The 20,199-nt window shown below is 45.7% G+C and overlaps 1 protein-coding gene across 1 annotated transcript in view; it reads left to right on the top strand.

Annotated features, from left to right (window-relative positions):
• Positions 1-486: 486 nt before the first annotated feature.
• prex1 (phosphatidylinositol-3,4,5-trisphosphate-dependent Rac exchange factor 1) overlaps positions 487-20,199 on the top strand; it is a 94,552-nt gene continuing 74,839 nt past the window's right edge. Inside the window, exon 1 of the mRNA XM_071539113.1 lies at positions 487-1,065. Within this exon, the coding sequence (XP_071395214.1) occupies positions 922-1,065 (144 nt within the window). The 5' untranslated portion in view covers positions 487-921. The remainder of the gene's footprint in view (positions 1,066-20,199) is intronic.

Genomic DNA, 20,199 nt, shown 5'->3' on the forward strand with positions numbered 1-20,199 from the left:
TCACTGAACAAAAAAAGAGAGAAAAGTGAGTTTATACTGACCCTATGGTATTTTTTGTCTGCTATGGTATCACTATAATAATGTAAGGATATTCCTATATGGACATATAATGGGTTTGTGGTATTCAATAGTATAGTAATCTTACAGTAGCCTATTTTATGTTTTTTTTTTTTTATCCCTTTATGGAATCACTATAATATTAATTTAAGAGCTTATAGTGTGTTAACATATAATATCTGTATGGTATATATAAAGTTTTTCTGTGATATAGTAGGCTATTCCTATTATCTATAGGATTCCTGTAGTTCTTTTTTCTAAGGGGGTCTTTTCATTAGTTACTTAAGGGACCGGGGTAAAACTACACCCATTCAACGTTAGTGTGTTGTCATGGTCGTTACACACGGCCCCTTAAGGTCTGTGAACGTATTGTCACGTTTAGTGCGCTCAGAGCAGAAGTGGAGCCGTGGCCCCTGCGTGTGTGTGTGTGTGTGTGTGTGGCACTGGGTCCCGTGTGTTCAGATGCTTCTCACTGCTGTCCAGCTCGTGTGCGCGTTTCATTTATCACTGTTGCTGAAAAAGTGTTTGGTGCTGATCTCACTTTTCTTTTCGGAAGACGGGATCCCTCCTCCTCCTCCTCCCTTCAGTCTGACTTGATCTTCTGCTGCTGTGCTTGGTCTCAGCTGGTGTTGCCATCACACAGCCAGGCTCTCCGTTTGCGTTTGGTACTTTTATTTTTTTTTTTTCTGGTGAACTTTATCTCCAGAGTGTGGCGCATTGCGCATCATCGCCCGCGGGGGGAGGTTTTGGAAAACTTGCTGCCTCAACATGGACTGAAGCAACAACTCCGCGAAGTGTGGATACTTTTGGGAAGAGAATAGTATTTGTGTAGAGCAACCTTTTCTGGGGGTTGAATTAACCATCATGGAAGAGGAAGACGGGCATCTGGAGAACGGTATCCACGCCGCCAAGGACTCGGACCGACAGCAGCGGCTCAGGCTTTGCGTTTTAAATGAAATATTGAACACCGAGAGGGATTATGTTCGGACGTTGCTTTTCCTTCAATCGGTAAGATTTAACACTCTCCTTGTACGTTACCTATGGCTATGATGACTGAACCCCGGTCCTGATCCGCTCGCTCTCGCATGGAGAGAACGTGACGCCAAATTCCATTCATAAATCTGGCAATTTAATGTTGCCATGCTTATCGGCGAGCGTGCACACCTCGTAGAACAAGACTCGTGAGATTTTCTGAAATGATACGATACACTCTTCAATTCGGCGTACATCCACTATATCACTTAGCGCTTACTCAAGAAAATTTCAACTTTTAGAATTGATATGCCTGTTTCCCCCCGCATTCTGCTTTCACAAAACACACAGTGGAGCGCCGTAGAAAGCAACGAGAACGAATTCAAAAAGTTGATATTTTAATGAAATAAATAGCCGCATGGTGGGTCACTTACAAGCCGAATTTACCGGTAGACTCTGGTATTTCATACAACGTCTTCTTTCATGCTCTACGATGTGTTAGCTTTGCTAATAAGCAAGGTAGCATTAAACAATCCGATTTCTGTATTGGCTTTGGCGTCCCCTCTCTCTCCATACGACACTATGACAGTAACTTGTTTATCCAACGAAGCTGTTGATTCATTTTAACAGGCTGCAGAGGATAGAGACAGCTTGTTATATAGACTTACAGCTGATAAATCTATATTTGCTGTATAATGTGGCTTTCTTCTGCTATGATTGACAGCTTCCAGCGCTGCTGGACATTGCTATGATTTGACTTATCTGTGCGCGAGGCCAACACAACAACATAACTCACTGCATCTTTACCTAATATCGAATATGGGGATATTGGATATATCAATAGAGAAGTGAATGGTGGTTCATGAATGGTGGTTACCACTTGAGCATGAATGTCGGCGACATCATTAACGCCCCTCCATTGTGTGTTCACGCTCTGATTAAACTCAGTCAAATACCTGCCTTTACAAAGGAGCGCGCACAATTCACACTCGCTTGGCAATTTAATAGATATTCATGAGCATCGAGCGCCGCCCCGCCTCCTTTCTCCGGGCAGCGATAAGAAATCATCTCACTATACTCTTCGGCGCAGTCACTTATTCACACATTGTGTATCAGCAGCCAGTGATAAATGAGTGTCCCGGTAATTTTACACGCTCCTTTCAGCCGCCGACACAGCGCCAGTAGAGATGGGCTCCCACCTGCAGGCGACTGTTCAATTTGTCACCTCTGCTTGTCATATCTCTTTGTCTTTCTCCTCCCCTCGTCCCTGCCTTGTCATCTGTGTTGCTCTGTATGCACAGTGCAGGTGGTTTGGTCTCCCAGCTGAGCCATTGCACCACCACCACTGATGATACCTATGCTTTTTTTTTGCCAACAAAGTCCTTGGCCTTGGTTGCAAAATCTACAAATGGTTACATTTAACATGACAATAACAGTGTGACTTTATTATTAGACTATACTTTATTGCTCCCTGTAGGGATTCTCTTTTCTGTCCCCCCTCTACATGGAGGTCAAAGGTCATGGTCAGCTACAGAACAGCAGCCCTGCAGCTGGTGGGGATTCACAGTATCTCCTTACTATGCCACCCTGCTGCTGTTCTAACTCTTAAAAAAAAAAAAAAATGGCAGCATTTGCTCAGTTTTTTTTTTTAAGTTGCTGATTACAGGCTGCTTACATGGAAACGATTCTATGCATTCACCCATTTTAACATCTGGCAAGCATTTTTCTGTCAAACGTGATCACGGTTCCCTCATTGCAGTCATGCGTTTGGGAACTTCCTCAAAGTTCTTTATGTTCAGCTATGCATGAAAATACAGAGAGTTCCCGATAGTGCCCTTAAAGGTTCTTTTTTTAGGCCTTTCTATCTTCCAAGTCGAGGGTACAGAGAGAGAAAGCAGCAATTAACATTCGGGGGCCTCAAATCTTGGATCTTTGCGGGCACCGTCTTTTCTCAGTTGCGCAAGAGTCAGCCAGTGCTTATCTTCTGCGACGAGACAGACACAGGCAACAGCAGGACATGGCAGGACATGGCACCCCCCCCTCCCCCCATCCCTCTTCCTCCTCCTCCCCAATCCCTGCATATTGATAAAGATTCAGCGGAGAGAAGTCTTGGTTTCCCTCTCCCCAGCGGACAGCCGGAGCCCGTCGGTGCCAGCTCGGAGCCTGGCCCTGCCCATACGGATCGTGGCCCGGAGGGGGGGGGGGGGAGGGATATGGAAAAGCGCGAGAGATAAACTCCGCTATCACTTCCGTCTCCACCCTAAACACCCCCTTAAGTCAGGCTTCGGCTGCTGCGGTTTTTTGACAGTCAGCTTGCAGTGTCAGAGATTTGCTCCAGATTTGGTCTTCCTTTTTTTTTTTTTTTTTGGCGATAGGCTTATTTGATTTTGATTTCGATTCTTGGCAAGCCGCTGATAACATGCCGTGCATTTTAACGTCTCAAAAGTTAAGAGTAGAACAGTAGCTCTCGTTTTGCACATGTGCAGTGTGACAGTGTTGAACGCGGCTTAGCTGAAAAGCAAGCTGAAACAAACAAAGAGTCCTATTTAAAATGGTCTTGGATTGGATATACATGATGTCAGACATGGGACCGTTGTATCTCTCTTTTTGTATCATGTACACATTTGTAAGAGTCTGTGTTCTTGTGGGATAGATGCATGTAAATCTCCTCATTTATACTATCTTTGTAATGGCTCATAAGGAAGGTTTAGTTGACCCCCATTCAGCCACTGGTAAACGAATCATCATTCAAATCAAACACCTTTTGTACGCTCGCCTTTGTTGTTGATGTAATGATATCGCACGGCCTCTGGCTGTGCGTACGTACTAATCTGAATTTCTAATTTTATGATGGTGATAAATAGCTTTTGAAAGACTGTAACAGACCTCAGTGTGAGATGGGAGAATCAGTGTCTGCTTTGCTTCGCGCACATGTGTACATACAAGTGGCCTGCTTTTGTGTACTGTGTATTTATGTAATCTGGTAGCATGTGGATGTATGTGTGTGTACATGCGGGCCCCAGCACAAAGGCCACTGATCTCTCCAGCTAGAGACGGTGTGTCATGGTATCAATGGCTCAGCGGCTTACATAGTGAAAGGAGTCCATGGACATTTAAAAAAAAAAAAAAAAAATTACTTCAACCCCCCCACCCCCCCCCCCCCACCCCTGCGCAATCCTCTGCTAATCCTTCCCATGCTCTCCCTCCGCCCTCCAGGGTCCGGCCGAGCCCCGCTCCCCTCCTTCCCCCCCCTACCACCGGTGGGAGCCGGGGCTTTGTCACCACGCGGCTCACCGTGGTGTTGATAAGGGGAGTCTGGCTGTGGGAGCTCAGAGAACATATGGTTTCAGTAAAGATATAAGGGAGGCTGGGGGGTGGAGGTGTGTGTGTGGGGAAGGGGGGGGGGGGGGGTAAGTGGTTCCTCAGTCAGAAGAGGCTGAAGCCAATGATGGGCCTCCTCTTGGATCCTCTTCCACTGTTAGATCTCATGTCGTGTTGTGTTGTAATTTGCTTTTTTTTCTGGTGTACCCACATTTCCCTCAACCCGCCTCGTGCGCTTTGGCGTTCGTTAGCCATTTCCTACGTTTCCCAGAATGACTTTCAACCCCCAGAGAACGGGCGTGAGCGTTGCTCCCAGCTGTGGGTTGCACATGTAGGTTCTGAAAAGCGAGAGCGATAACGATAGTAAGAGAAAGAGAGCAAGAGTTTTTCCAGTCACGAAAAAAGTGAGAGTCGCGTCCCTTAACTGAAACCACAACATGGCTTGTGTCTGCATTGTATTCTGGTCTGTCGAGGCAGTGGAGAAATCGGTCTCTCTACTTCTAATACGATGGATTTCTCCTTGTGTGATTGTTGAACTTCGACTTTTACTGTTGATGTTTTAGAGCAGTGGTTCTCAACGTGGGGTCCGGGGACCACCAGGGGTCCTTGAGGGGGCTCCAGGGGGTCCCCAGCAAATTGACAAATTATTAAACAACACCATTATTTCATTTAGAAGAAGTTAACACAATTAGAGAATGTAGAAGAGTGACTGTTTTGATCATAGTTTCTCTGTTATCTCTCTACCTACAATACAGATAGTCATGGGGATTCTGGACAAAATCATATCTAACAATAAAGATATTCTCAGATTTGGGTCCGAGAGACAAAATGTCATCAAATGGGGGTCTGTGGCCCCTAATCTGGACTAAATTAGGGGTCCTTGATATGAAAAAGGTTGAGAATCACAGTTTTAGAGCGCTGAAGCATTTTCTATCAAAGTCCATCATAGCTGCACCGTTGCATTACAATAGCTGTTTTTAAACACAGTGTTTCAGGGTGGATTTTCCCTTTTAAAACCCTCCGGCTTCATCTCATTTACAGGCACCCGATGGTTTTGTTTTCCCCTCAGTCATCATCAGGCGCTCTATAAGGGTTTTTCCCCTCATGGTCCAGGGCAGAAATCAAACAGCAGCTCACTATTTGACCGCCCACCCTATTCTCCACTGCCTTATCACTGATTTACTTTCCACCTCCCTTTTGTGCTCCGCCTCAAACCCTCCACCCCCCCCTCCCCTCTATATCTTTAGCCTCGTCGCTTTCTCGATCGATAAGGGCGAACGATTGCGCGATGACACACAAAAGAAGATGCTTATCCGTGGGCTTTTTTGGCATCTCCAGCCCCTTCTTGCGTGTCACTCATCCCCTGGCAATTACCGGTGCCAACGAGCTCATCCAACGCGCCGGAGGGGAGGGAAGCATGTAGGGGGAGGGAGAGGTGAGAAGGGGGTGGGGGGGGGGGGGGGGGTGTGAATAGAGGGATTAGAGGATTCATTTCGCTCGGCGCTATCATTCCGCATCTCTAAACCAATTGCCTCTTCAAGTAGAGTCTCTCATTTGAACGAGCTTATTTCCATTCAATTCCCACTTATGCGCTGATAACCGCTCTCTCCGAGCTTTTGTGCCCGGCGAATCCTTTTTTGTTTGTGTTTTGAATCGGTCACTTCTTAATGCCGTAGATTAGCTTGGGGGTGGGGGGGATTTTCTTTCGGGGGAGCGCTTTGGTCGACTTAATCCACGCAACTGGATTTCCCCTACCGTGATCCACCAAAATGTAGGCCGCCTGTGACATGAAGACGGTTAGTGGTGTCATCCTTGGTAGGCATGAGGGATTTTCCTTCGAAACCATAAAAAAAAACCAAAAAAAAAACACAGGGGTTTTTATAATGAGTGACCATGTTGACCCACGTCTCGCTGCATCCTGCCCACTAAGGGCAACACTGGAATTATTCGGTCGATAAATTAGTCAGCTTTTGACCTTTCTTTATCGTTCCCACCAACCTTCAATGAGAGAGACAGAGAGAGACTGAGAGAGAGAGATGACCAGGAAGACTTGTCAGTACCATGGGAGAATAGGAAACATCTGGAAATCCTGCCCTCTCTGACCCTTGCTTGTGGCCACACACAAGTGTGATGTCACACGTGTGCATGTATGTAAGATGGATGTGTGTGTGTGTGTGTTGGCGTGTGTTTCCCTGTGCCAGGTATCTAGCAGTGTGGCTTCTTCACACCTCTTTCTCTTCCTCTTTTTCCGGCTGCTGTTGACTATTCTATAGGTACAACTGCACTTCCGATTTAACGAGGCTCACTATGCAAACAGGATGACACGTGTGCATACACGCACCGACCGGTGCCCAGGAAGTCACATCATGCAGGAAGCCACCCCTGTTTGCGCTTCCTCTTCCAAAAACTTCACCCTATGCCTACCCCCCCCCCCTTCCTTTCTTCTCTCTCTCTCTCCTCCATCTCTCCAGCCCTCCCCGGTTTCAGTGGGAAACACCAGCATCAGGTTTCTCTGGGCCGAGGGGGGGGGGGGTGTATAAGTGTATAAATAGCTCTGGTTTCTGACTCTCACCCTGGCCGCAACGCCAGTGGTTTCAACTCACTGCGACCTCAGACCCACTGAAGTCATACGGACCCACACACACACACACACACACACACAGGGGAAAACAGCCCGTAGAGTTCTTTACGGCAGGGCAGAGCAGTTACTATGGCGCACTGCTGGGGTCTTGTGAGGATTTTATTGTTACCGGGCCTTTAAAACTCACTGCAGCTTAATCAGACTTGAGAGGCAGGACACGGAGCCTCGTCATGTAGCTCGTAACTCCCAGATCAACCAGCCGAGTGCTGCGGGCGGCATCCAGTCAGGACTGATACTGCTGGCGTTAAGAGTTACTTGAGGAAATAATGAATTATCAGAGGAAGCCAAACTTCAGGACCCCCCTCCCCCCAAAAAAATCTTACCCTCCCATCCAAATGAGTCAGATGTTATCTCTCATGATCCTTTAATGGGATTCAGACTGGCAGAAGAAGGGTGGATCAATTCCAGGCTCGGGGCTTTATTTTTTTTTTTTGTCAGTGCACAAAACAATCCGTCTGACTCTTGAGCTTTGTGAGTAGTTCAGCGTTTTAAGCACCGTGCACCTTGCCATCTCTGTCCGTGTCGGTACGGCTATCGCCACGGCGACAGTGCCGGGCCGACCTATCGCAGCGCGGTGGTGCATTAAAAAAAAAAAAAGGGGGGGAAACGGCAACTTAATCTTTGTGCTTTTTTTTAGTCATGTGCGTCGATAAGCCAGTTCTCCGAGGCATAAGACTGCACCAGGAATTTTAGGAATTCAAGTTAACAAGTCTAAACCACTGTAGCGCCCGGGGGCATATATGATGTCAAAAAATAAAAAAAAACACAAATCCCCCTCTTTTCTACAGCGACGTTTTCAAATGTTCCTTGTTTTCCATGGGCGCTTACAGCAGTGAATTAGCATAGAGGGGAAGCGAGTTTACGTGATCAGCATTTGAAGATTTCTCTGAAGATGATGTTGATATCGATTTGATTTACGATTGTCATTTATTGGATTAAATGCATCTTTCTCTGTGAGTTGTGTAAAGCGGTGGTTAAGCGGTTACAGAAGTGAATCTGTGTGTCCTGTGGAATTTGAGGTGTTTGGGAACGGTTTCTAAGGTTAGAAAATCTTGGACCCTTTAAAAATGCAGGGATAGCACTACACTACTGATCTCTCTCTCTCTCTCTCTGTCAGATATCAGACTCCGCTCTGTCAAGAATGCAGACCACAGAGACTTTTCAGATGTGCAGTTTGGGGGTCACACGGGGACATTTTTTTTTTTTGACGGGAGTAAACGCCAAAAAAGAGACAGCACCGCCGTGGATGTGAAAAGCTCTGTGAAGTGCTTTTCAACAGGCTGATATATGAGACAATCGGTGACCTGGGCCTCGATTGTAAAAGCACGGGAACATGAGAGCACCGATGTCCCCTTAGAGAGCGTGACCCAGACAAAGTCAGGACAAGTACTTTCTCAGAGCGAGACGCTGGCTGCAGTAATTGTGCAGCCAGTTCTCTTCCTGAGGTGAATAGGTAGGAATGGAAGTGGCTCGGCTTAGACTCCCAGGAATTACCATTGCTCTCCCTGGGGAACTGGCCTCCTATTTGGTTTACGGACAGAGGCAGCGGGCCCCGCAACGTTTGTTGGGTTTCTCAAATACAACCAGATGTGTGGGTTCTTGAGAGGGTCAAAGGTCATTGAGAAATGCTAGACAACAAAACAGCATTCCACCTCCAGGCAGCCCTGCTGAAGCACGGATGATATGGCAAAGATGTTCGATTAAAGCCTAGATCACACTAGAAGAGTGTTCAAGTCTTGCCCAACCAGGACAGTTCACACTAAACCAGTGATTCTCAACCTTTTTCATATCAAGGACCCCTAAGTTAGTCCACATTAGGGGCATGGACCCCCATTTGTCTCTCGGACCCAAATCTAAGAATATTTTTATTGTCAGATATGATTTTGTCCAGAATGCCATGACTATCTGTATTGTAGGTAGAGAGATAACAGAGAAACTATGATCAAAACAGCCATTCTTCTACATTCTCTAATTGTGTTAACTTATTGTAAATTAAATAATGGTGAAGTTTAACAATTCGTCAATTTGCTGGGGACCCCCTAGAACCCCCTCAAGGACCCCTGGTGGTCCCCGGACCCCATGTTGAGAACCACTGCACTAAACGACTGGTCTGCTTTCCGTCTCATTGGGAAGCTGTTCACACTATGCGACGGGACAAAGATGTGTCACACATGAAGATGAGGCATCACACACCACCCGTTTTTGTCATTGCAAAAATATCCTCCCATTCGTTCAGAACAGTTCACTGTGAATTCAATCACAATGTAGGTGTTAACATTGTTTCTTGCTCCATGGCACAGAAGCTACAGCCAAAGCTTTATATGAGATTTATTCCTTCAAACAAAATTGCACAGCAGCTTAGCAAGAGTTGAGCACATGGAGCTGGGAATCTTACCAATGCAAACTATTTACATGAGTGGGTGTTCTCCTCCAGTGCATTCTCTCTTTCTTCCCCCCTGCATCTACACTCCCAGTAGCTGTTGCCAGTGTCACTCTCAGATTTCACTCTCGGTGAGTCTTGGACCGTTTCACACTACACAAGCCTGACCAGACCCGCCCCCACCCCCGCCCCCACCCCAACCCCCCTGGATCGGTACAGTCAAAATCGTTTAGTGTGACCTAGGCTTAAGGTTGAATTCTCGTCTTAATGTTAACCTAGCTGCTTTGATTTTTGCCATGGTTGTCATTTATTCTTGTTTTTTTTTAAGATTAGCTCTACGGTAAAATACTTCAGACTGCTAATTATCTGAGCTTTTGGCCTGTTTATGCTATTTAACCCCATGAGTTAAGGAGGCTGACTATGTTGTCATAAGTGCGTTAACTGCCTTTGACAGCTGCTGACAAATTTCCTCTTGCGCCACGGATGCTGAAGGGCTCTTATTTTGGCGTCGCTCCAGTGTGATGACATTTTTTTTTGCCAACTAATACCCCATGTTAAATGCTTGAGTCACACATGCTCGAGCCGTTAATGTGATGGCTGCGTTCTCCCGCGTTGACATGAAACCTTTACCGAAATGTTACCGCATTTACCCGCGGCCGATTTTTTTTCAGGATTTTGCGCTCCCGGCTCTTTATTTACATGACCTCCTGAAACAGAACGGATCTCTCTGACATTTATAGAAAAACATGCTGCGCGTGTGAAAGGAGTCCTTGTCTCCAGTGAGGTTTTTCAGCTGTACTGTTTTGCGTGTGGCCGCTCCCGCTGTACGTGTCGTGCGATTCGTGCGAGCGATCTCAGAAACATCACGCTTAGAAGTGGTAACTAACGTTAGCTGTTGTTTTCGGCGCGTTAGCGGCTGCCAAAAAGGGGAAGTTGAGGGAGAAATGTAGGTCATCGGTGTCAGTGTTTTCGAGGCTGAAAAAGACATTTGCAGAGAAGGGTTTTTTTTATCCAGCTGCTCTTTGGCCCGTCCGTTGAATGCAGCTCTCCCTCTCAGGTCGGCTACTGTCTAGCGTCTGATTCAATACCAGTGGGTGTCCTCTTTGATCCCCCCCCCCCCGCCTTGTCTGATGGCCATCACAGCATCGTGGGACGCTAATTCAGTTCCTCACCACCATCATCTCTGCGTCTGTGCCCATGACACTGCTTATGTCTGCCGAGCTGAATGCCAGGTGTGGCACTTTTAAGTGGCTTTGCTCTGGCGCACAGTGTTTATGGAAGCAAGCGCATGATTTTGTTCTCTCACACACACACACACACACACACACGCATGCAACTTTGTGCCATACTATTACACATAGTTCATTTCATCATAGTTATCAGGACAGGACTGGTGTGTACAGCCAATCTTTTTAAAGGGAACATCCAAACCCAAAACATTTAAAAAACAGTTATTGGCAATGCATCTTTCTGGGAATTTTTAATGGCACTGCGCAATACTTTTTATGATGACTATGTAATATTACCCATGACTTAATGCTACCAATGACGACTTGCACTCTTTATACATGACTTTAATTCTAATTCTTTTCTACTCTTATTCTTATTTACTTATTTTGTTTTTGTATTTTATGTCTAAAAACCGTTATACTGGACTGGTATAATGACAATAATTTGAATTGAATTGAATTCTGGGCCCATTCGGTTTGGATCTGTGTTTTTGTTATTCCTGTGGATAACTGGCCAAAGGCAGACAACTGCACAGCTACAGTGGAGTTTGGTTAGCAGAAGATTTTTCAGCGATCTAAAACATTAGTAAATGTCAGATTTTGTCCCTCAGAATCAAAGAGCAAGAGCTTCTTTCTAGAGCCGCCGTTTTGCACCAAGAGACGTTCAACGAACACACAGGGAGAAATCCATCGTAGAAGAGGGCAGAGAGACCGATTTCTCCACCTCAGTAGACCAGAATGCAATGCTGCCAGAAGACATGTTGTGTTTTCAGCTGCGATCGTAGACACACCCCAGTGTTCACAAACTAGTTGGCTGTCTAGCTATATTTATATGCCTCTTTGCCCTCTGTTGACTGAAAGCAAAAGCGCCTTGTCTGGGGGTTGTCGAAGAGGCATTCTGGGAAATGTAGAAAATCACTAATTGAAGTAGAAGTAGACGAGGCAGTAAATACAACACAAAATAACTCCTTGAATGCATCAATCACCACAAACTGATGAGACCTAACACTAGAAGACACTAGAGGATTTGTCCTTTAGCAGCCGACTCCACTACCTCTCTTTCCTCGGCCGCTCTCTGCTCTGTATTGGAAACCCGGCGGGTCTCTTGACGGCTCACTCGACGCCGCGCTCTTGATCCAGTCTCTGATCCCTACGTCTGTCGCCACCGACAAAAACACACGTCCCGACGTCCAGATGGCCTCTCCAATCTGGCCCTCGCGATGTTATCTCCAGCGCGCCACATGTCGCCCCCCCACCCCCCCTCGAACGGGACGGCCGGCCCCGAACCAGGCCCTCGCAGACAAAACCTGAGTGTCGCCGCTGATGGAGATGAAATTAGACGTCTATTTAGATGAGATGAAACTTGAACGATGCGATGCAAATTCACATCGTCATTATCACAAGGGTATATGTGAGAGAGAGAGAGAGAGAGAGTGTCCTGCCCCTCTGCAAGGGTGTGTGTTTTTGTTCCTATGGCTGCGTAATGACTGAGGTGAGAGCGTGTCTGTAATTATGCGGCAGGAGCGGCCCCAAACAAAACTTGAAAGCGCGGAGCCATCATAAAGGATATTTATAACGGATTCATTACACGTGCAGCCACTGTGAAAATGGGAGCACCTAGCTAAATGAGACGGTAAAGAGGGCCCGCCTCAATTTTGCACGCTCGGCGCCCAGCTTGGCCAACAGGCAACGCTTCATCATTACCGGAACCGATGGGAAGGCGAATGCCGGGGACTGCTCACTTGCATTACTGTCGTCACGCCATCATTTGGCTCGTAAAATTAGGGTTCGACCAATATGGAGGGCAATATTGATATTTTTGGATTAAAGCTGCCAAAGTATTTTGTGCCAATATTCAGCATCTTTAAATGTGAGCATGCTTGTGCCAAAAAAAAAATGTGTGTTTTCCCCAGAATTTTAATCTTGGTAGAATGGAAAAGCCCCTGAAACATCATTTAGATCAGTGATTCTCAACCTTTTTCATATCAAATTTAGTCCACATTAGGGCCACGGACCCCCGATTTGATGAGATTTAGTCTCTGACCCAAATCAGAGAATATTTTTATTGTTAGATATGATTTTGTCCAGAATACCATGACTATCTGTGTTGTAGGTAGAGTGATAACAGAGAAACTATGATGAAAACAGCCATTCTTCTACCTTCTCTAATTGTGTTAATTTCTTATAAATGACGGTGGAGTTTAACAATTCATCAGTTTGCTGGGGAGCCCCCTCAAGGACCCCTGGTGGTCCCCGGACCCCAGGTTGAGAACCGCTGATTTAGATCATGATGGGACACTAAAATTGCATTAGAATCAATTCAGGTTAAGGGTTTCCCATAGACAGCCAGTGTAGTATTGATGAATCCTACAATAAGTATGTGTTAAAACAAACTGTGTCATATCCGTTATATTGGAAGTGGATGACACTGACTGATATCTGATTGGTAGTGAAAGTGCATGATCCGCTCATGAATGGAATAGAGTGGATGTGGGCTTGATGAGCAGACAGTCTGGGTGCTGTGTTGTCTTCAGCAGGAAGTCTCCGGTCCGGTCCTGTCTGTCCGTCTTTGAGAGACCTCTGTGGCGGAGACACTGTCTCATCCCCCTGTAGCGCTCCCTTTCCGCCCGTGCGAGCCACTCAAAGAGCCCCTGAACTTTAAAGTCCTTTAAAGCGGAAGTGAGTGAGAGAGGGGTGGGGTGGGGGGGGAGAAAAAAAACACAGGACAAGACTCAAAGAAGACTTTGTGTTTTGGCGATGGGCACTGCCAAAAAGGGGTTTCTCTTGGAAGAGGGAGAGAAGGATGGAGGGGAGGGTAAAGGGGGGGAGTTGGGGGAGTTTTGGGAGGGTTAGGGGAGAGTTGTGAATTACGGCTTGAGAGAGAAAGAAGTCTGCCCGGGTTTGCTGGGGTCCCTCATTGTGGCGACGCCACGGGCCTTTCTCTGGCTCCGCTGTGCCCGGGCCACAAAGAGGGGATTTCTTCATTTATTTATTCAATTTCATGCCATGTCGACCCCAAAATGGCCTCCATCCCCTCTCCAAAACTGCCCTGTCCCCCTTTGTGGCCAGCCACCCCCGTCCCCTCTTCAAAATAAAGAGAGAGGCCCTTAATGGACGCACTGTTTTTAGCTTGGTGTTGTTTTCTGTTGGAGGTGGTTGGGTTGGGGGGCGGGGGGGAGGTAGAGAGTTTGGGAGAAAAGTCTTGAATCTGTGGATCTGGGTTGGTTTTTTTTCAGTAGGTGTGGGAACCGAAGCGAATTGAAAAGGGGCTCCCAGGGCCCGGTGGAAAAACCTTGACAAGTGTTCGAGCTGTTCTGGATACACGGGGGTCTCCTGTGGGACGGGCCCAGCCAGCGCCGAGCTGACTGAGATGGCCCGGCGTTGCTGCTGAATGCTGATGTGGCTCCGGTTTTGACCCGGTCCCCCCCCCCCCCCAAAAACATCCTATCCAGTTTTATCATGGTAGAACTGCTAGAATGGGAGAGATCTACTCCCCCAAAAATTGCTCTAATTCAACAAGACCAAAGTTTGATCATTCAGCTTCAAACAAATGGTGCAAGGACACATTTGACGTACATGCAGCCATTATAACATCTTCATATGCGTTTCCCATATGTTTCCTGTCAATTTGAACCAGCTTTGGCCAACAGGAAGCATGCAATCTGTCGGGTCAATGCCACATCTCGGTGTTTCCCTTTCTCCACTTTACTACAGAATCTATTTATCAGATGGAGGATTATGAACACAAGTTAACTGATGCAAAGTGAATTCCACTTGCCAGTACAGTACAGTAATATATGTGTTTCTCTCAATGTTATTGGAATATTCATCACTTTGTCTAGTAGAACAATAGGTAAACAATACATAGATAAGTATTTCCCATCAATTGTCCTTTTAGACGGAGAAGAACAAACACCCAAAAGTACATTATTTAGCAATATTTGAACTGCTGAACTTTGATTACATGTTCAGTTTGAGGCTTGTACACACACACACACACACGTACACACTCATATAAACACAGGGACACAAGATCAATGAGGCACCTTCTCACATCACTTCATTGTTGGTTTATTCTGCCATGATCCAATGTCAGGAAACCAGAAGTTGATTTGATTTGTTGCTTTTTTTTGTGATTGATTTAGGTCACGGGCCACTTCCACCTACAGTGCCCCTCATTGCATTACAACCTTCATGGCTTCAGCAGAAAGAGCTTATGGATTGATTTCATGGAAACAATTAATCCCAGAAGTAGCAGCAAACCTCTTTTCTCTCCACCGCCACCGACTCCGAACTCATCCCCTCCTCTGTCCTCTCCGCCTCACCAGAACGGCAGCGCAGCCTCTTTTGTGACTTCTGCTTTTTTCTCGTGCCATCCCGGCTCCCCCCCCCCCCCCTTCCTTCTCTTTCAGCCCTAAGCTGGAGAAGATCTGACCGTCAGCAATCCAGAGCCGCTGTGCGAAGTGGGAGAGAGAGAGAAAGAGGGCTTAGAAACGGCTTCGAACGCTCGCATTTCCCCCTTTTTGTAACCCGCGCACGTCTTTTTACGGCTTTGCTTCTTGCCCCCACAGCAGAATTAGCAACATAGGGTACACAAAAAAATATACCAGGCTTGGTGCCATGCTTCTACAGTAAGGATCAAAGAGGGTTTTATATATTTTTTATATTTTTCTCTGCCTGTGAATGGAAATTGCACTGCCTCTCCAGTGGAGCACCCAGAAAAATGTGGAGCTCAGTCTCAGAACCCTTCTTAAATGTTACAATTTTTTCTTATAGGCCTCTGTCAAAATTATGCAACATGCTCGTCAGTTGCAATATATGAGAAGGAGCAATACGTCATCAGCAGAATCATTTTTATGGTTTATTGCATTGTCCAAGAGCAGGGTGCTTTTATTAACCCTGTACTTCTGCGGAGAACTACTACCCCAATCCTCCTTTGTGGATCAGTTGTACCAGTCAAGACTCCATGATCAAACGTGCCCATAATTAGGCCAAGTTCTCATGAGCCTATTAATCTTCCCATTGGCTAACCTTTGCTGCAAACACATACCAGTTAAAGGGCCCCTCTCCTCATGACTGTATGCTAAGTGACCCTCGTGGCAACACCTCCTGCAAAACAGCATGACAGCAGCTTCCACTCGGTGTGCTTAACTGAACGTCTGAATGTACTCCACTTTCGCAACTTGACCCACTTTGAGTTGCGACATCCCTTCACTTCTCTCTAGTGGTTTTTAGCATTGTAGTTATGCTTATGCAGAGTTTCCCACGTTGAGAGATGATGTGTTGCTCATCGCCAAGAGTTGACGGGACGAGAACGCTTGTTAAAGAGACAAGATTCGGTGATCAAAGCTATGCCAGCTGATTCAGAGCGATTTCCTTCTATTAGACTTAAGTGAAGACCTTGACTGGATTGAAGTGAATCCCCTCTCAGATCATGCATGTCAGTCTAGCCGCAGGTAGAAGGCTCCGTTTAGAGGCAGACGAGGCAGACGCCAAGGCAGCAGGCCTCTTACTCACTGTCCAGTGGAGCGGACAGCGAGCCCACACCAGCATATGGACCATCTGCATCTTCGCACCTCGCTGTCTGGCCCCTCTCCGCTCCGCTAAACCTCGACAATCGGCCAACCCCACCAACCCACATGTGACCCTTTGGCTGTTGGTCATATGGGACTATGCCTTTGGTCAGCGGTGATGCCAGTTATTGGTGTTGAATGGAGTTCGCTCTGTCTGTGGTGGCGATGAAGGGTGTGGGCTACAGCTTTCCCAGCCTGTACATAATAAAGACAATGCTCATGTAGTTCTGTGAGCTGAATTTAATCAAGGTATTGAAGAATATGCATGATGTTGCACCAGTCATTAGGTAATCATTGGCACAAACTTGGATTGTGATTGTGTATTAGAGCTGAACAATGAATTGAAAAGAAATAGAAATCGCAAAATGAACTTCTGCAATTTCCAAATTGCCATAAATCCAAAAAACAAGATATTTTAGGTAATCTTTGGTCCATGAATCAAGTGCAGTATTGGTGAAAACCTTTCATCATACTCAAACTCAGTAAATCCTGCACACTGACATGTATTTTTATTTTTTTTAAATCACTTTTCTTTAAACAATTTTAAACTTCTAAAAAAATGTATGACAAGAAAAACTAGTGATGAAATGAGTCGCAGTTTAAATCGCAATTGCAATATTCTGTCAAAATAATCGCAATTCGATTTTTTGTGTATATCACTGCAGTGTAGCTACAGCACTACAGTGTTAAAGATGAAGTGCATGCTGTGACAAAAATCCTAATTTTACAACATATAGTCGGAGATGTGACAGTTTGTTACAGTTTGGTTGCACGCTAGCACAAAACTAGCAGGCCTCTGTTAGCACACGGCCTAGTTTGCAGTGTTCAGTCAGACATATCGTCCACTTCCCTTTCACAAAAGCCACACTTCCTGTCCAGAACCGACATCTGCTGCTTTTGTCTCAAGAGGCAGCGCTTCAACTCTGCATACAATGTTTATTTCCCTTCCCCTGCTGAGTCGAGCCGCTGCCTATCTGCTTGAAAGGAACAAGAATTTCTTAGGTGTCTGGAAACAAAAAAAGGTGGTGGCTTTTGTTCAATCGGATTTCTCGTGTTTTCACTTCCTGTTTGCATGCCACACACACACACACAAACACACCAACAAAGACGTGAATGTCCACTTCCTCTGTTGCAATTTGTGATTTTTTTTAACACTTGTCTTCAGGCCTTTCAGCGCACTCTTGCATGTGAAGAGTTGCAATAAAAGGGGATGGTGACTCTCAGCTGGTCGAAAAACCCCCCACCCTAACCCGCACCCCCCGCCACCCTACCATTCACCAAGTGACACATTTGACACCTTGTATGTAAACTAATTGACTCGTACAACTGTTTGTAAATGAGCGGGGGGAGGAGAGGGTGTCAGATTGGTGGAAAATGCTAATGAAAAGCTAACATGCTATACAAAGTTTACAGGCTTGTGTCTGGGAACTGGATCCTGTGGGTCCTATAGGATCGGCTCTCACTGTCTGAACTAACCCTCTTGAATGCGTCACTAATTTGTCTTTTCATGGAATGGAAATGTCCAAGTGCATACATAAGGACTTCATCTGTTGGGTTTCTGTAGCGGAGCATACATTTTATATTTCGACCTTTAGCCCAGATCATGAAATCCACATATAATTAACGCACACAGTTCTCCCTACATTTCACTAACCTATCATACTTCACTGCAATCCCTCTAGTGCCTGGTCCCTTCCTTTGTTGCCAAGAAATGTCCCCCACACATTTTAATATCAGGTGACATTTTGCTAATACCTGGTTATTGCTGTCAGGATTTAATAGTTTGCTCCTAGCGCGACCCCCCGTCGGATAATGGAGTTGAAGTGCACAGGCTTTTGAGGGCGAGGGGGAGATAGAAAGAGTGGCACGGGGAGAGAAAATGAATAATTCAGGACAATTGTTGAGCAATAGAAAGAACTCCAAGGAAACCCTGACAATGCTGTCAATGCTTGCATCACCCGCAGCGTTAACTATTAAAGCCGCCACTGCCAGGAGGAAGAGGGCCTCATACCTGGAAGCCACTATGCAGAGGGCTCTCAAATTAAATATTAATCACTAACTGGTTTGATGCTCATGACAAATCCCTGCTTTTATTTGGCTTGTTGATGGTAGTTGACACAGTTGTTTATTGTGGTGAAGTGGACCAGGTTGATTTCTGTGTGTCTTTTTCACTACAGTATGTGTATATTTCTGCATGTTGCATCTGTTGAGGGCATGGTTGACATTGAGTCAGTTGGCCATAAGCCAGCTAAACTCAAATTAATTAATGATGTCTCTGCCACACAAGCGCTGATAAGCACCAAGCGTTTGGAACCTGCTACTGCCACTTCATGCTAAATCATGCTGGTTGCTCACTCTATGAGTAAGTGATAGCGCGCTGCACAATTAATCATAGATATTTACATGCCATGATTTTATGTTTCCGTGATTAATAACTGTGTAATTCAGCGATACTGTTAAATTCCCCTGAAAGTTCTGGTGTGGTATGCCAAGCGTTGCCGTTACGCCTGACCAGTCACAGCCTTTGCATGTGGAACATGCACCAGAAGAGTTGTTCTAGTTCATAGATTCATAGACCACAATAAGACTAATATAGTAGGGGTGAAAACGAGACTTTCCAGCTGATGCTACTAGAAATACTTCACTGAAAAAGTAAAAAAAAAAAAAAGACAAATATATGTTGAGATGCAAAAGTGTAATGAAAAAAAACAAGTGTGGCTAATAATCATGATCACAATATTTAGCAAAATAATTGAGATCGTTTTTGCCATAATTGTGCAGCCCTAGTGAATGATCAATTTTTATATTCCAGCAAAAGCTCGGATATCCAAAAGCAACCACATAGTCATAACGCATAAACTATGCAAGGCTGCGAAAATGTGTCGTATTAATTATGCACATTTTGTTACATTTCTTTGGTTGATAAATCCAAGTAATTGACTCTTCTGGGCATTGTAGAGCATGCGAACATGCATATTTCGGAGTATGAATTTCTCTCATATGGCGAATATTTTATGGCTTTGACAACTTCCCTTACTGCAGCTTTTACTGTTCTAGCAGACTGATATCTTGGTGGTATAAGTCTGCATTAGTGTCGTCCTTGACAGCTATTTTGTGGTCTGTCTGGGAGGTCTAGAGTGTTGCTACTGGTCTCCTGTGGGATTGCAGCATGAGCAGTTTTCCCCATAACAGCCCATCACCCCTCTGGCAGGAGGCCGTCATGTGCAATATCTCTGTTCTGCTCTGTGCAGCAGCTGAGCCTCTGCGCAGCTGAATCACCACCATGAATCCAAGGATATCGAAAATGAATTTGTGTCCCATCTGACCAACTATTATTAACACATTATGTATTGATGCCGCTATTGAATTGAACTATTTTTAGACGTCTGGGAGTAAATGGGCAGCTCTTCCGCACAATCTGATGTGAGTTGCCCAGGGCAACAGATGTCGTCGTTTAGGAACGGTTACAATGTATAGCTTTGTTTTATCGATGAAAATCTGTCCTTTCAATGACCAAATGTTTTGCTTCAGGCAGCGGGCTTTAAGAACGAAATCATCTCCTGGTTCATCTCTTTCATCCAATTCTTTAACCAGTTTGGGTCGAGAGCCGACCTTCAGGCTGCTTTTGTCCGGTCTGGCACTCTAAATCGGGTGTCCGACAATCACTCTATCCAGCTCAACCAGTCTCTTCATCACTCTGAAAATGGAAATGGCATTCATCAATGCAACAACCTGTCCTTCACTTACCTCAACATGATTACTCACCATGAGCCAGAGCAAGAGATCACGCCGAGCTTAGAACCGGAGCCCTCCGATGACGGCGTATTGACGTCGGAAAACAGGCGGAAAGGTCATCTGAGATGTGGGTATGAAAATAAACGAGGAGTGTCAGCCGTGACCTGCCGCCTCACTGCCTGTTGATTTGGAAGTAATGAGCCTGAATTTAGTCATTCAAGAACTGTGTCCAATGGGTCGTGTAGAGTTACAATGTGTTTGCCATGACTACTGCGTTTGTTGTTCTTCATT

This window comes from Centroberyx affinis, unplaced genomic scaffold, assembly GCF_046629955.1.
Source record: "Centroberyx affinis isolate AG114_WGS23_722 - 3 ecotype Tasmania unplaced genomic scaffold, CSIRO-AGI_Caff_v1 ptg000202l_1, whole genome shotgun sequence".
In the NCBI taxonomy this organism is placed as follows: Eukaryota; Metazoa; Chordata; class Actinopteri; order Beryciformes; family Berycidae; genus Centroberyx; species Centroberyx affinis.